This window comes from Heteronotia binoei, chromosome 21 (genome assembly GCF_032191835.1).
Source record: "Heteronotia binoei isolate CCM8104 ecotype False Entrance Well chromosome 21, APGP_CSIRO_Hbin_v1, whole genome shotgun sequence".
NCBI lineage: Eukaryota > Metazoa > Chordata > Lepidosauria > Squamata > Gekkonidae > Heteronotia > Heteronotia binoei.
In genome coordinates this window covers 51,560,279-51,578,403 of record NC_083243.1, presented here as the reverse complement: position 1 = coordinate 51,578,403, position 18,125 = coordinate 51,560,279, and the positions used below count along the sequence as shown (strand labels likewise).

Sequence of the window (18,125 nt, the reverse complement as noted above, 5' to 3'; positions counted from 1 at the left end):
TTTGAATTCCGGGTGTAAAATACTGTTGGATTGATGGAGGTGGCTCATCAAACACAGTTACTATGCAGGCTTCCTTTCCTAATGCCCTTCTCTATGGCTGCTTTCTTACACACATATATAGTGGCCTCAGTTACACAAATAAAGTTTAGTCTTCAAATGAGGTCCACCCTTGGAGTAGCTGAAAATTGCCCTTCCAAAATTTCCAGTGGTGCTTCTGAGGAAGACTTTTATCTGTAGTCTGTGCTTACAGTGTCATCAGTGGGTCCCAAAGTGGCAGATTATTGCCAAAACTGAATGTGCCAACAGCAGTCTCTGCCATCTTTCTAAGCATCAGCACCTGGGGCTGGTAGTGTCAATGCATACCCGCTCTCCTGGTGTACATAAAATGATCTGCTCTTCTCTTCTCCTGTCAGGTTTTTCTAATCTTTCCTTGGGGGACCAGATGAGCCTGTTGCAGAGTGCCTGGATGGAGATCCTCATCCTGGGTATTGTGTACCGCTCATTACCCTATGAAGATAAGTTGGTCTATGCTGAAGATTACATCATGGATGAGGAACACTCTCGTTTGACAGGGCTCCTGGAGCTTTATCTGGCCATCTTGCAGCTGGTGCGCAGGTATAAGAAGCTGAAGGTGGAGAAAGAAGAATTTGTCACGCTTAAGGCTCTGGCTCTTGCCAATTCAGGTAAGAAGTAGGGGATGGGGAGGAACAAAGGCTGCATCAGTAGTGAGGCAATATAGGCAAAAAAAGTCAATTATGTAAGATTATTAGTCATAGGTTTAAAAAAAGATTTTTATATCCTAATTACAATAAGAGGAAAGATTTTATAGTATTCCAATCCCTATGCATTTCACATTAGTTTCATCAGAAGATCATCAAATAGTATTCTTGGCAGGCTATGATCTGAGAGGCTAATAAGAGCTGGGTCACCAAGTACTGCCAATGGCAAGTTACAGTCATGTTGAAAGACGGGGTTTGGCACTGAGCAGGGCTTTTTTTTTAGCAGGAATGCACAGGGACACAGTTCTGGCTATCTTGGCATCAGGGGGTGTGGCTTAATATACAAATGAGTTCCTGCTGGGCTTTTTCTACCAAAAATGTCTTGGCACTGAGTTATTAAAAAGGTTTATTATATGTGGTCCAAATTAGGATTTTCTGGATCTTGAAGCTTATGAAGAAGGTAGGAGGAAGATGATCTGCAAACTATTCTGATTTGACTCTGGCTGAAGAAACATCAAGGCAGAAAAGGACATTTTTGGTTTTTATAGCCCTTGATATTTCAGCTACTCATCATGTTGCAGGCCAAGCAGGGTTGCCAACTGCCCAGAAAAAAAATGTCCTGTTGCATTAATAAAGGCTTAATGGAACATTATTTACCTTTAAAAGCTTCAGCTACCCATTTCCACACATTAAGCCTTCTAGCGACTGGACATTTTTCTTCAGGCCTGTTGGCAGCTATACAAGTCAGGGTGCATAGCGATGCACTATGCAAGCAGCCTATCTCATTTAATTTCCAATAACTAACTACTATCTAGAGAAAGGCCTAGAGAAACTATAGATGGGAAGTTATAATGTTAAACGAGTGTTTTCAACCTTGCCGTGAGTTACAGAAAAATCAATTCAGATTTCATTCCACAGTAGCCCCAGAACCACTTAGAAGGTAAGATGCTGGCAAGTCCATCACTGGATCTTCCCAGTAATTTTTAAAGAGCTGTTTCTACTGTTCAGAGAGAGGGTGTCTCTTTGGCGGGGGAGGGCGGGATATAAAAATAAAGTTATTATTATTATTATTATTATTATTATTATTATTATTATTATTATTATTATTATTAATCATTCAGTCCCTTAAGGATTTTGCTGTTTTGCATAGTCTTTTATGATCTAATAGCAGGATGTGGGAGGGGGTTGATTAGTAAACCATAGAGAAGTGGAAGGGTTTAAGCCTCTCTTTCCCCTCCCTGCATTGTTCCACATAGATAAAGTTGCTTTTTAAAAGACACAGGAAGATCATTTCTATCTAATCTGACGTTCAGATAATGAATCAAAAGATGAAAAAGTTGCCCAAACCACAGTTGTTTCCAAATAACTGGAGGTGGAGTTAATTGTTGCTTTTAATTGTTATTAATTACTATTATGGTATATTTTTGCGTAAAATGTTTTATAGTCATCCTGCTCATAACAAAGGTCACCAACTGGAATTGAAAGTCATTACTACTGTCATTTTCCAGATGAAAAATGAGTTGTTATTGGTGTATGTGTGTACAGCACTGTAAAGTCACATCTGACTTCACTTACGGCAAACCCATAAGAATTTTCAAGGCAAGCAATTTAGCAGAGGTGGCTTGCCATTGCCTTCCTTTGCAAAGTCTTCCTTGGCTGCCTCCCATCCAAGTATCAAACCTGCATAGCTTCTGAGTTCTTACAAGATTGGACTATATCAGGGGTGGCCAAACTTGGTTAATGTAAGAGCTACATAGAATAAATGTCAGGTGTTTGAGAGCCGGAAGGAAGGAAGGAAAATAGATGGAGGAGAGGGGAGGGAAAGGTGGAAAGAAAAAAACTTTAAATGCATTCTCCAAACTGGTTGACAGAGCTTGGAGCGGGGGCGGGGGCGCTCCGAGAGCCACACAATATGTGTGAAAGAGCCACATGTGGCTCCTGAGCCGCAGTTTGGCCATCCCTGGGCTATACTATATATATAGTATCTCTCTCGGCTTGGCTTCGCGAACGAAGATTTAAGAAGGGTGCAATAGTCCACGTTTGCTGCAGGCTCGCTGGTGGCTGACAAGACCAATGTGGGACAGGCAGGTCCGGCCACAGCGGCTGCAGGGAAAAGTCTGATTTGGGGTTGGTGCTGTAGCAGTGCGATTCTTCCTCAATCTCCTTTTGTCCTCAAGACCAGCTATGCGTGTGTTCTCAAAGGAAGAGACAGCCTGGTGGATGGTGTGCCTCCATGCTTTGCGATCTGAGGCTAGGTCAGACCACTGGTGATGGTTGATGTGACAGGTGCTAAGGGATTTCTTCAAGGAGTCCTTGTACCTCTTCTTTGGTGCCCCTCCATTTCGATGGCCGGTGGAGAGTTCGCCATACAGGGCAATCTTGGGAAGGCGGTGGTTTTCCATCCTAGAAATATGCCCTGCCCAGCGCAGCTGCGTCTTCAACAGCAGTGCCTCGATGCTGGTAACCTCTGCCCGCTTGAGGACTTCAGTGTTGGTCACAAAGTCACTCCAGTGGATGTTGAGGATGGTGTGAAGGCAGCGCTGATGAAAGCGCTCAAGGAGTCGCAGGTGATGACGGTATAAAACCCACGATTCGGAGCCATAGATGAGGGTTGTCATCACAACCGCTTTGTAAACATTGATCTTTGTGCCTTTTTTCAGATGCTTGTTGCTCCACACTCTTTTGTGCAGTCGGCCAAATGCACGGTTTGCCTTTGCCAGCCTGTTGTCAATCTCCTTGTCGATCTTGGCATCTGAGGAGATGATGCACCCTAGGTAGCTGAACTGCTGGACTGTCTTCAGAACTGATTCACCCACAGTGATGCAGGGAGGGTGATAATCTTCCTGGGGTGCAGGCTGGTGGAGAACTTCTGTCTTCTTCAGACTAACTTCTAGGCCGAATAGCTTGGCAGCCTCTGCAAAGCAGGACGTCATATGCTGCAGAGCTGATACCGAGTGGGAGACGAGTGCAGCATCATCAGCAAACAGTAGCTCTCGGATGAGTTTTTCCATTGTCTTGGAGTGGGCCTTTAGTCGCCTCAGGTTGAACAGGCTGCCATCGGTGCGATAGCGGATGTAGACACCATCGTCCTCATCTAGATCTACTGCGGCTCTTTGAAGCATCATGCTAAAGAAAATCGTAAAGAGAATATATAGTATATTAGTATAGTATATATAGTATAGTATATATAGCATATATATAGCATTCCACATCAGCTGTGATTATTTACTCAATATTAATTCGGAGTGTTTTATCCCAGGGATGTTTCCCTAGAATAACAGTTCATCCACAAGAACAAAGAAGTCCTTTGTTGGATGTTTTGGGTCATACTGCGTTGCTCAATATAACTGTGAACTCAATGGATAGCCATCACAGAAATCAACCCTGCTACCACAGAGATGCATATAGACATCCCATGATGAAAGAAACAGTGGCCAAGAATTCCTGATCTTTGTCACGGACCAGTGATTCTCTTTCAGATTATATGAACATATGGAGCTGCCTTATACTGAATCAGACCCTCGGTCCATCAAAGTCAGTATTGTCTTCTCAGACTGGCAGTGGCTCTCCAAGGTCTCAAGCTGAGGTTTTTCACATCTATTTGCCTGGACCCTTTTTTGGAGATGCCAGGGATTGAAACTGGGACCTTCTGCTTCCCAAGCAGATGCTCTACCACTGAGCCACCGTCCCACCTGGCCTGTGTCAGCCTCATTCATTGTGTCAGCCTCATTCATTCTTTGAATAGGTAACAAAAAAACAACAACCAGAGTTTAAATCAACTGATCGTTCTACAATTGGTCATGTTAGTGTATTTTAAAGCTAGCATAATATTAAATGAGATTCTGCAAATTTGAAAATTGTATCATTTATTTGTCTTCTTGTGCATATACTAACAGACTGCAACTTTGACAAAAAAAAAAATTGCTCCCAAATAAGTTGGGAGCAACTCTCTTTTTGGCTTCTCAGAGGCTGAAAGAATCAAGCAAAGATTAAGCAGGAAGTGTTACAAAGATAACAAATCCCTGTGCATAAACAATTACCTAGTGCAAGAGTGGCCAATGGTAGCTCTCCAGAAGTTTTTTGCCTACAACTCCCATCAGCCCCAGTCATTGACTATGCTGGCTGGGGCTAATGGGAGTTGTATGCAAAAAACATCTGGAGAGCTACCGTTGGCGACTCCTGACCTAGTGGACTGAAGAACAGCCCTGAGCTTGAGATGATGATCTCAAGGGTTGCACAACTTTAGGTTTTTTCCCCTGAGAGCATCCCTAGTCTTGCTGCACCCCGCCCCATTCCCTGGAGTCTTAATAGTAGTGGGGTGGGGGGTGTTTTAGGAGCTGCAAATAGTTGGTTAGATCCAACCAGCTTTTCTGCTGGTGAAAAGAGAAGGATGTCTCCTCTATTATCTCCCCAAAAGGCCATGCTCAGGACTTGTTTGTATTTGGGAGGGGGGCTGTAGTATGGAGAAGATCTGCAAATAAGTGGAAAACCCAGCTGGATCCAACCCAGTGTCCATATCTGCTTAAGCCAAAACAGCATGTGTGCAGAAGCTAATTGAGTGATGCAAGCTTATTTAAAACTTCTCAGACAAATTATGTTTGTTCAAAATTAGGGTTGCCAACTCAGGGTTGAGAAATTCCTGAAGATTTGGGGTTAAAGCTGGGGAGAGTAGCATTTAGGGAGAGAAGAGACACCTGCAGGATGTAATGCCATAGAGTCCACACTTCAAAGCAGTCATTTTCTCCAATGGGACTGATCTTTGTAGTCTGGAACTCAATTGTAATTCCAGGAGATCTTCAAGTCCCACCTGGGGATTAGCTACTCTGTCCAAAAATGTATGCACATTATAACCCAGGTAACAGTAAGTTTCATGAATATCATTAGCACTGATCAATAGACAAGCATTGCATATGCCTCATTTCTAAAGGTCTAGTAACTAGCAGGATTCATGCAGCCAACACAAATCAGAATATGAACCAATTGCTTGATCACATTGTTCAGTTGGTTGCTAATCTGATAATTGAGCTGCTAATAGCAACTGACACCAGCACCTTGCTTATTATTATAGCATCAGCGTTACCCAAGGACCTAAACCATAGAATCAACACTGTGCTTTTGGAAAAACTGACCCACCTCATCCTCCTAGGGCTTCTATTTACCCACCCAACACAAGGAATTACCTACCTTTAGCCACAGTTATCTGTCCCTGAAGAACTGAGGTAAATTAGGACAAAGCTCACAGAGACTATAGGAAGCAGCCTAGAAGAATATTACTTAGACATGACATCATGAACTCCCCAAACTCTGCCCTCCCCAGGCATTTGCTCCCCAAATTCCTGGCATTTTCTGTGACATGCTTTGTATGGAATCCTACATCTACCAGATCCCAGAGGTCCAGACTATGGAGCACCTACTTTGCCTTACTCTGCTTGGGGGGACAGGAGAGAGACCTTTAAGCTGTTTGCTATACAATGTACAATGCCTTTTTGTAAGTGAATTTCTGAGAATGAGGAGTGACCTGCTGTCCTTAACTTAAAACTGTATTTGGAGTCTGATCTGAAGGCTTTCAAAGAATACAGAGTTAGTTTGCAAAGAAAGCCTCCTGCTTCATATTACAGCCTCTGGGTCCCACCTAGATTCAATTTTATAGCCTACCCCCACCTTGAGGCTTCCCAACAGCTGTAAAAATTCATAGTCATTGATTTTGTAATTAACAGTTTATCAGTGCCATTGACACCGGCTCACTGATGGATTACAGCAAAATTAATCCCACAGTGATGTGTTTGTTTGTTTTTTACAGCCTTTCCCAAATTCAGGTCTCTCTGAGCACTTGAGAAATCAAGGGGCTGGGACATTGGTGAGAGAACATAGGAAAAGAGGCTGTCTCAAGGATCTTGGCTTTCGTTGTACAGAATTGTTCTGTATCTTCACTGTGCAGACTTTAGATGGGAAAGGCTGTGTACTTTGCTTTCCATTGCTACATTTACATATGCAAATCAGATGAATTCCAGATTCAAAGGGCACAAATACAAACACTGGTGTTGGAAATATGAGACGCTAAAGCCTCCCCCTTGGTTCTTTGCATTTGTCTTTTAAAATCCTATATGGCTTGGAACCAGGATATCTTAAGGACCATCTTCTCCCATTTGTTCCTGCCTGGGAAATACAATCACAGAAAGGGGCCCTCTTGACTGTCCCATTGACCAAAAACTTTCCTCTGGTGGGCACACAAGAGAGGGCCTTTTTGATAGCATCCCCACAATTATGGAACAGTCTCCCCAGGGAGGTGTGCCTGGCCTCATCTCTTTCAGTCTTTCTGAGGCCTGTTTTATTTAGGACTGTATTTGACTAATTTAGAGGTTTTTATCTATTGGGAGTCAGGTAGCCAGCTGAAGGTTGACTCAGCCTTCCATCCTTCTGAGGTCAGTAAAATGAGTACCCAGTTTGCTGGGGGGAAAGTGTAGATGACTGGGGAAGGCAATGGCAAACCACCCCGTTAAAAAGTCTGCCACAAAAACATCATGATGCAAGGTCACCCAGAGTCAGAAATGATTGGTGCTTGCACAGGGGACTACCTTTACCTTTGTAAATTGTGGTTTTAATTTGTTATTTTATATGTGTGTGTTTTATAACTGTTTATTTACATCGAAAGCTGCCTTGAGTTCTCCAAGGTAAAAAAGTGGCTAATAAATGTTTTATATAAAGAAATAAAATTTTCTGCTTGAAGAAGTGAGCTCCATGGGTTTCATACATTCCTGTGTGGCCCATATAATGTTGCCCTGGATTTGGAAATAATGGGAGATTTGAGGGTGGAGGCTGGGAGTGACGTTTAGGGAGGAGAGGGATCTCAGTAGGATATAATGGCATGGAGTCCATTTTTCCAGGAGAAGCAGAATCAGGACTTTTCTTGAGCAGGAACCGACAGGAATGCAGTTCTGGCTGGCTTGTCATCAGGGGTGTGTGGCCTAGTATGCAAATGAGTTCCTATTGGGCTTTTTCTACAAAAAAGCCCTGAGTAGAATAAATGTTTTAAATAAATAAGCAATTTATGAAGTCTGAAGATCAGTTCTAATTCCAGGAGATCTCTAGCCCCCACTTGGAGGTTGGCACCTAGAACCATGTGGTTGTGGAAAGTGCTGGCACTTTCAGTCACCACACACAATCCTGTAGCGTTTTCAAGGTAAGAGATACTCAGAGGTGTTTTGCCATTCCCGGCCACTGGACTTCCTTGGTGGTCTCTCATCCAAATACTAACCAGGGCCAACCCTTTTTAGCCTCTGCAATCTAACAGGCTCAGACTAGCTTGGGTCAACTAGGTAATGGCTCCAAGAACCATACCTCTTGCATTTGCCATTTTAATATACTTTTGGTCTTCATAATTTTAAAGGAATTGAGGACTGTGTGGATCCAGGGCACACAATATGTGTCTGTCAGAAGAGTGGGGAAAGATAAGCCACTACTACTTAGCCAAATTTACTAAGGTCGTTTTCGCACTCACCTTAATCAGCAGCGACGACCCTTTTCACTGCGCAGGATCTGCGCGGATTTCGCACTAATTGCCGCGGAGCACCCAGAAGAGCCGGAAAGTCCCGGCACTTTTGCGGCGCAAACGGAAACCGCCAAAAAACAGTTTCCGTTTGCGCCGCAAAAGCGCCGGGACTTTCCGGCTCTTCTGGGTGCTCCGCGGCAATTAGTGCGAAATCCGCGCAGATCCTGCACGGTGAAGAGGGTCGTCGCTGCTGATTAAGGTGAGTGTGAAAACGACCTAAGTTTTTAACTCTCAAGGATGCCTAAGTCTATATAAAAATCCATACAGGTTGTGGTGTGGTAGTATGACCATGTTCACCAGAATATGGGTCTCTGGCTTAGAAAATATTGCCAACAAAAACTTCTTTGCTCAACTAATTGCCCAAATGAAGGGTAAATAGTATTTAATCTAGCAGCAAAATAAATTGAATGAGGTTTCTCAGAAATTGCACTGTACTGGTTTTTCTTACATCCAAAACATGCAAAAACACATTCACTACATAACATATCTAATTTCCCCCCTAAATGTCTTTTGTCAATAGACTGATAGTGCAATGTTATGCACAGTAATTCCAGTCAAATCCCACTAATTGTTTTAGGCTGGAATAATCCTGCACTGTGAGCAAACAAACGTCCCTATTCACAAAGTATTGTGTTCCTGGCCATTGTGTTCATTTCCCTGCCCACTGAGCTCTCATCATTTCTCCTTCTCTCTTTGCAGACTCAATGCACATAGAAGATATGGAAGCAGTGCAGAAGCTCCAGGACCTTCTCCACGAAGCTCTTCAGGATTACGAGCTGAGTCAACGTCATGAGGAGCCACGGCGCGCAGGCAAGCTGCTGCTGACCCTGCCCCTCTTGCGGCAGACAGCTGCCAAGGCGGTGCAGCACTTCTACAGCATTAAACTGCAGGGCAAGGTCCCCATGCACAAACTCTTCCTAGAAATGCTGGAGGCCAAGGTCTGACAGGCCCAGCCCTACCCACACTGCCCGGGAAGCAGACTGAGAACAGAGATGCAGCAGAGCAAACCAAACAGAGGTGGCAGCTGGCTTTTATCTCCAATCATTTATTACAGAAGAATTATTTAACGTCCATCTGGTGGCCTGCCAGCCTGTACATCCATCTGAAGATTATTGTGTAGAGAAGGGGAAACTCTTTTAATCAACATCACTCTCTTTCTCTTTTTTTTTCTTTTTGTGGAAAATTCCAGAACAAGCTCTTGCACTTGCAGAGGGAGCCAAAGGAAATTTGGAGCCCAAGGGCAGTGATGCTCTTTGCACTATCCGGGGCAGCTGATTCTTCTCTCTTCTGACCTTCTTTCTTCTAGAGAAAGGGAGTAGGGACTGAAGCAGAAAATGGTGAAAACTAAGAATGTATAGTGTTCATAGCATGGGGGTGCTGGAGAGGGGGGTAAAAACATGGGCGTCAGTGGCTCTGGGGCTTCATACCATTCTTTGAAGCGCAAGCCTTTGTGACAGTTGCTGGTTTGGACAGGCACATCTCTTTAAGTCTAAAATGGCTGCCCCTTATGCTTAAACTATTCATAAAACATGTACATAAAAAGACTGTGCTTCATATTGGGAAAGACAGGTCTAACCATGTAAGATATTTTGTGATCTTGTACAGTGTCTTTACACCTGGCTTCCCCTCCCACCCCCCACCCATGTGTGATCACTACATTCCTAATGGCTGCTAGAGAAGCTGGAGTTATATCCTTGGGAGGAAGGTCTCGTTGTCTGAGAGCATACAGAGGAAAACGGGGAGGCTGACATTTTTGTTCCAGGGTCCTATTTGCTTGATAATCCCCTCACCCTCCTACATGTGGTGCTATTTAAAAACCCCTCTACCTCCTTTTTTCTTTTCCCACTGTCACAGAACTTGCCTGGCATGAGGGGGTTCGAATGAGAAAGTATCCTCAAAGGAGACCATTTCCCAGTCTTTCTGGAACAAATGGATGTCTAGGTCTAAATCCAAATATTGTTTATATTAAGTGATGGGAGGGGAAGGGGAGAATCACCTCAGAAGGCTGCTGAGTTTGTATCATATCAAAAGAACCAAACACACAAACACATACCCAGTGTGATATTTAATCATTGTTTCTTAAATAACTCTTCCTTCCTCCCCTGCTGTGGCAACTCTCATATCGAGGTCATTTGCTTGAATCTAGCCCAGGTCAGTGATCACAGGGCTTTAGCCCCAAAGGCACATGAAGTGGGAAATAGGAGAGTGCATCTGAGAACTCATAGCACATTTCCCTCGCTACTGGGGAGAATGGTCCAATGCCTTTGCTTCAGTCCTACCACATTTGCTGAGCAAAATTTGAATTCTTCCCGATAGAAGTGGAATGATGGGATGCATTGCCCTTGAATCGGAACTCAGCAGGCAGTGCTTCTAGGTCATGGGATATGACTTCCAGGTAGGCTCAAGGACACCACCACCATCACCACTAGGGCTCAAGCATAATTTCTTTGTGCATAGTACAAACCTGTAACATAGGTCTGTGTATAGCTTGGTGCAGGCAAGGGGTGTGTTCACACATGCTGAGTAATGCTTTTTCAGTTCACTTTCAGTGCACTTTGTAATTGGATTTTACTGTGTGAAATGGCACATCTACTTGCAACTGATCACTAAAACACAATGGAATGGGAATTAATGTGCATTATTTAGGATGTGTGAAAGTGCCTAGGAGTCAACACAAGGTTGTTCCCTCTCCCCTATAATACTCCATGTATACAGTCATATGAGTCATGAAATAGATGTCTATATTTTATTTTTGCAATGTCATAAATAGATCAAATACTTACAGCCTGAGACTGCCCCTCAAGAGGAGGGCCCGAATTGGAGGCCGCATTGGCCAAGATGAATTTATTCTATAAGGTCAGACATCATGGCAACACAGAAACTGCAGAGCCAAAGCAATAAAAAGCACAGATGGCAATCTCCAATTCACAGGTGAGGGCTGCCTGCTCTCCCATTTCTTTCCAGGGTCAGTAAGAACAGCAGCTCACCCTTTCAGTCTCAGCTTTTTGCTCATGCTGCTCCATCCAAACTCCAGTCCAAAGCTCTCCTAAACAAAAAAGACAACATGAGCCACCTGACTGCATAAATAATTTTTCTTAGGGAAAAATAAAAATATATGCTGGTTGTTAACTGTGGAACTATCTCTGGAAGTGTAGTGTGCCACTGGAAACTATTTTGGGTCCAAATTAGATGTTAGACAAATACCTGTAATAGTCTCCTTTCTGTTTGTTTGGGGGGGGGGGGGTTTCAACCCTCTAGCTCCTTTTTTATAATTTCTCAGGTTCAGTTGGTTTTCTGCATATGGAGGGAAAATACAGATATATTTCCCCATCACTTTGTCAGACTCACTTTTAATGAGAGCCAGTTTGGTGTGGTGGTGAAGTGTGCGGACTCTTATTTGGGAGAACTGGGTTTGATTCCCCACTCCTCCACTTACAGTTGCTGGAATGGCTTGGGTTAGCCAGAGCTATCACAGGAGTTGTCATTGAAAGGGCAGCTGTTGTGAGAGCCCTCTCAGCCCCACCTACCTCACAGGGTGTCTATTGTGGGGGAAGAAGATATAGAAGATTGTAAGCCGCTCTCAGTGTCTGATTCAGAGAGAAGGGCGGGGTATAAATCTGTAGTCTTCTTCAAAGTAATTTTCTTGTCTGAATGCCCTTCCCTGTCCTATCAGCAGCATGTTCTTTGAATAGCAGGCAGATGTCCTTTTGCAAAGCAAAATTGCCACTGGTTTAAGAGACGGAGGACACTTGAAGTTTCAGAAGCCTAATGGGAGAAGCATACTCATTCTTATTTACAGAAATGAGTTTTCTTTCTTTGCCACCTTGGAACAGAAAGCAGGGTAAACTTGTACTAAAGAGGAGGGAAAGGGGGCAGTGCAGAACTGGATAGTATAATTCTCACCTTAGTGTGGCTTCTCACCTATTCTTTGCAAATAGAGTGAGGTTGTTTTTTTTGTTTTTTTGTTTTTTAAAAGCATAAGACCTGCCCTACTGGATCAGACAAAGTTCATGTTCTCCACTAGTGGCCAGTCTGATACTCAGAGGCAAGGAACAATGGTAATAGCCTCCTTCTGGTGATGGCCCACATCAGCAAGTAATCAAGGCTAGATTGTGCACAGGTGAGGATGCTTTCTGAAATTACCAGCTGTTATCCCTGTTCTATCTGGGGGTGGGGGGGGGGGGTTAGTCCCTGTTTCTCTTTTAGGACCACTCCAACAAACTGAACAAATGGGTATAGATCATATAGATCTCAGTGAATCAGATGACCAGAATAGTTTTTTTGAGGTGTGTGTGGGAGAAATATAATCTCTTGTCATGTAGAGGCAGTGAAGGGAGCTGCAGTTGCAAGTTTGGAATTAACTTCTTTGAACATACACCTGAGGAGGTTTATAATAATCTGCCACTGCAGAAACTTATTTATAGGCTGAGGGGGTGCCACTGATTAGCAACAGTTTAATGAGATGGGGGCAGCTGTAGTTTCCTGCGTTTGCAAATGAAAAGTAATGTTTGTGTGCTTGTTTATGCAAAGAATTTTTTCTTGCTTTGCAACAGTTACACAATTATATAAATGATCATTTATTATTTATTATTATTGATCAAGGAATAATGATCAAAGAGAATAAATGAGCAAGGACTTTGCAAGGAGTACACTTCTCGCACAAGAATGGTTTTGACTATTACAAGTGCTTGTATAATTGTAGCTTCCATGGAGTAGGCAAGCCCCTATGCACTAACTAGCCTCAGGGTGAGCTTAGAACAGGGCATGCAGGTAATACGCCTTTATTAGAATGTAAGCATGAGGGTAATCAACACACTCTGTTCTAGGGGGCTCCTTTCAAGGGTCACCAACTTGTAAACCACAGTGTACCCGCCCCCAAAGCTTTGCATACGCATACACAGACTGTGGTCTTTTGCTAACAATGCAACCCTTCCACATGTTACAACAAATTCTGCTCCTATTCACTGAGAACAGAACCCCTTGGCCTTTAGTCCAAAAAGAACCCCAATTTAATGGGAATCAGTTTAGATCCACAATGGTGTATCCATCCCACTTTTATCTGAGAAAACTGGGCATTACTTTGCAATTATTTTTTTAAAATGTGAAGAAACTGCAAAACCACAACCAAATATTATTGTTCATGCCAAATAGGGGGAGTGTTAGTTTCTCTTCATAACCAGACTTTTGGAACTCTTAAAAAACACATTTGGAAGCCATGCTGCAGCAAGCTGTAAAAAGATAAAAATATGGAGAAAGACCTAAGAATGTAAGTAGCCAACCATTTTGTTACCTTAGAACTGCGAGAGCAGCACCCCCCCCCCCCGCCTTGTAGCTACAGGCTACAGCCAATCGAGTGATCAAAGCCCCCACGCAGTTCCTGTGGCCTGATGATTAAAGGGAAGCCGAAAAGATTGGGAAAGCCTGTGCAAGCTATGCAGGGTACCATAGTTTGAGAGTGAAATAAACAGTATCTATTCAGCTATTATCTGCTCCTGAAAAAAACAACACTGTTACATAACTAATTAAATAGTATTCTTGTGGTACAGGTCATTTCGAACAAAATGAGAAATAAAACCAATGTAAAAGCAAAACTGGTTGAGCTGACATTTATTGGGGGTTCTGACGCATCTTTTCCCACATGGCTTTAATTTGTAAAGCCTGTTTTCCTGTGCACAATTAATAGCAAAATTGCTGGATTAAACTCAAACGTTCATCATGGCATCATAAATGTTTGGTATTGTACTAGCCAGTATCCTATGTATCCAGTCAAAGTATGGATTTGTCAACATAGCAATACTGAGTCCTTGTCCTGTCATTGAAACAAAAAATTCAAGTTTTATACCTATACCTGACCCCTTCTGTGTATAATGCAAAACTGTGACAAATTCATGCTCTTATATTGCTTGGAGATGGAGACATGTATTTTCAGTTTGCTGTAATCTGAAAATCTGGACAAATAATCTCCAGTGATCCCTGAGACAGCTCCCACCCTCAGTGGAAGAGTTGTCCAAGGAGTGGTTTCCAAGCTTCTACAGTTTAGGAAATGGGTTGTAATTTCCTGCAAATCAGCTTAATTGAAGAGCATTGGCTCTTTTTTTCAAACTTTGTGGAGTGTTTGGTGAATCTGGCAGTTGAGAAAGCGAGCTCTCCTTTGGGAAAGCACGAAATTGCCACCCCCCCCCCCCACACACACATTGTGTGTGCATATGCATCATATGGATGTATGTGCTGTTGAGGTTTTTTGCAGTTGGAACTCTACTTGCTGCTTCTTAAAAACAAACCTTTTACATCAGTATATATGTTATGGCCCTATTTCACCAATGTACTACGCTACAGGACTCAGGAAAGACCCTCACTAACCAAATAGGGAGGGATGGAAAGGTGTTTTTCTGCTGTTAGACATGCCAAAATTCAGCAGAATTATAAACAGAAGAGGTAAATTGTACAGGAACTCTACATAGTTTTATTCAAGTGCTGAATACATGCAGTAATTGTCTCATCTCTGGTGTCCAGGTATGGTGATCATTTGTCATTAATCTGGTCATTTCTTCATTAATATGATCAGAATTGGAGTCAGTTTATCTCTGTTACTTTGGGAATACTTTGCTAAGGATTATGATCTCAGGCTTGCTGGATCCCTTTGCCTTCATTTGTACCAAATCTCTGGCAAGAAACCCTATAATCTCTCAGTCCTTTTGCCTTTCTAGAATAACTTCTGTTCATGGATACCTACCATTGTACATAACGTGTAGAAACTGACCACTTGACAGACTTTTCTAAACTTCTGACAAAGTCCCTGGCAAAGGCAGTCTCATTTCGCTCTGCTCATAGGCCACAATATCCTCTGCCATGTATTTGTTGCTTCATTTTGTGAGAATGGAGCTGATCTTTCATTGGACATTTTCTCATCCATCTGCTCATCATGCAGCAAAGGCAGTGATGCCAAAGTCCTACTGAAAGGAAGTTAGTCTCAACGCAGTTTCTCTGTTTCAAGAGAGCTTTGTCACTACTAACTTCAGCTTGATCATGTTTATAACGTCATTCTGTCTCCTTAGGAGAGTCTTCCTATGGGCTAAGTGGATTTTAATGAGGAAAGGACTGAGGGACAATGACAACAGTCACTGACAGGTTGCATGGAGCCACTTTGATCCAAAGCAAAATGGTTAACATCCATGAAATGCCTTTTCTTAGGACCAGCCCAAATGACATGGAACTCTCAAGATTTCTTCACCAGGCTAGATGTTGTTTGTTTGTTTGTTTTTTAAAAAAACCCAATGTGGTATGGGGATGTCTCAGGTGATTACGTTAAGTCCTTGCAAACATCCTATGTGGGATGCTGAGCAGGTATGTAGATTTGAAATGACACTGGTGTCAGGTTACTTCCTTGGCTTGCTGGGAAGAAGCAGAACACTATTTTTAGTTTTATTATTATTATTTATTTGATTTCTATACTGCCCATAGCCAAAGCACTTTGGGCAGCTTACAACAATACAAAACAATAAACTACAATGTATAAAAACATTAAGAATTAAAAATTACAGTACATACATAAAAACATTAATAGACAATAAAATCATTAAAAAAACTTCACAAGACACTTGATCAATCGTGTCAGGCCCCTGAGTAATGATGGAGGTCTTTAAATGCCTCTGGAAAGATGGCAGATTTGGCGCCAGTAGGGCTGCAGTACGGCAGTTGTTCCAGAAACAGGGGCTGCCACTGAAAAGGCCCCCCTAGGGTTACCAGACCCCTGGTCTGGGCGGGGGTTCCCCTGCTTTTGCTGGCTCCTCCCCACCAGCAGCCTTCTGGCTGGCAGTGGGCTACCCACAAATGCCCCCAAATGCAGCACGATGATGACACATGTCTGAAAGTGATGTCATTGTGCCACCACTGCTCTGATTTTTGGGCAAAACTCTATCATAAGATTGGGCTCAAACCATAGAGTTTTGTCCCAAAACTAGAGCATCACCACGCGCTGTCTGCAGCCCAATGATGTAACTTCTGGGTGACATCATTGCACTGTATGTGGCAGAAACTTCCAGAAAGGCCCATTAATTCCCCAGCTGGCAGAATGGTAGGAGGCCCTGGCAACTTTAGGCCCTTCCTCTAAGTCTCCTATTGAAAATACAAAGATCATTTTATTTAGATGACAGGCAATATATATAAATACATATTCTTCCACTGGACAGACTGACAGTTTTGTTGACTTTAAAAATTAATTTTAAAATTAAGTACTGGTTCCAACAGGGGTTGCCAGCCCTTTTAAAAATAAGAGCTACTCTAAGTAATGAAAAATATCACAAGCTTTTCCCCTCATCCCAGCATGTCACCACGTTTTGTTCTGTCCTAGAAACAACATGAACTGGAAATGAAGAAATCAGCAATGCTAAGTGTGATTTTGATTTTTAGGACCACTTTGCTGATTTTTGTTCTTTCCAATCTATCCCATATCTTGTAATCTTACATTTTGTCCCTGCACTAGTTTTTATTGGTGATGGTTTAATGGCTTTGAATCTTATGACAAACTGCTGCTGAATTCACTGGCCATTTTGTTACTTGCTCTCCTTTTTGTAGTTGTTTGCTTTTCTTGATTAGCTGTTTTAGCTGCAAGCAATGGAAGCTTCTTGAATAACAGCAATGCTATGTGTGCAAGGTAGAAATATTTTAAAATAAATAGTAAATCATACCTATAAGTCAAAGAAAGAACAGAGAAACATGAAGACTTCACAAAACCATTCACAACATAAATAGCATAGTAAAATGACATCTAAAGGCATTATGCATAATGAATTTTTCTTCCCTAAAAGTGTATCCTAGCTCTGTCCTAATTTTACTATTTGGAGATATTTCATTGCTTTTATTGATCAATCTTACAACCATATGGCTTAATTCAGACTAGACAACGGGTTTAATTTTCATCCCAGAACTCTTCCCTAAGATGTGTAATTTTAAAAAGAAGAAAGATGTGGGAGGGACGGTGGCTCAGTGGTAGAGCATCTGCTTGGGAAGCAGAAGGTCCCAGGTTCAATCCCTGGCATCTCCAAAAAAGGGTCCAGGCAAATAGGTGTGAAAAACCTCAGCTTGAGACCCTGGAGAGCCGCTGCCAGTCTGAGAAGACAAGACTGACTTTGATGGACCAAAGGTCTGATTCAGTATAAGGCAGCTTCATATGTTCATATGTTCCTTCAAAAAGAAAAACAGGGAAATCTTTTAGCATATACAGAGTATCAGACACTCTTATCCCACATAAAGGAGGCAATCGGTGAAGTTTTCTTAAGGCCAGGTTTGGATAAGCTTGATCCTAGCAGCATTCACTTTAAAAAATAATTACTAACTGATTCCAACAGGGGTTGCCACAGCCTTTTTTAAAACGAGCTACTCTAGTAATAGAAAATATCACAAGCTTTCCCCCTCGCCCACCATGTTACCATGTTTTGTTCTGCCCTAGAAACAACATGAACTGGAAATGAAGAAATCAGCTAAGCAGCCCAGAGAAAAATCTTTTTAAATAAAAGGGTTTTTTTTAAAAAAAAGCGCTAAAATCAGATTGTTGTCTATTCTCTTTATCGGTCTTCTAGGGCAGTGGTCCTCAGCGTTTTGTATCTCACATCTCATCTGTCATTCTGTCAAAGAACCCGGGTCCACCATGACTAGGGTTGCCAAGTCCAATTCACGAAATATCTGGGGACTTTGGGGGTGGAGCCAGGAGACATTAGGGGTGGAGCCAAGATCAAGGCTGTGACGAGCATAATTGAACTCCAAAGGGAGTTCTGGCCATCACATTTAAAAGGACGGCACACCTTTTCAATGCCTTCCTTCCATAGGAAATAATGGATAAGGACACCTTCTTTTGGGGC

General features: G+C 42.6%; 1 protein-coding gene across 2 annotated transcripts in view; it reads left to right on the top strand.

Moving 5' to 3' along the window:
* The window catches only part of ESRRB (estrogen related receptor beta), a 153,703-nt gene extending 143,852 nt beyond the window's left edge, over positions 1 to 9,851 (top strand). For both annotated transcript variants that reach the window (XM_060262685.1, XM_060262686.1), the window contains 2 exons: positions 414 to 683; positions 8,968 to 9,851. In XM_060262685.1, the coding sequence (XP_060118668.1) occupies positions 414 to 683; positions 8,968 to 9,212 (515 nt within the window). In that variant the 3' untranslated portion in view covers positions 9,213 to 9,851. The remainder of the gene's footprint in view (positions 1 to 413; positions 684 to 8,967) is intronic.
* The last annotated feature ends 8,274 nt before the right edge of the window (positions 9,852 to 18,125 follow it).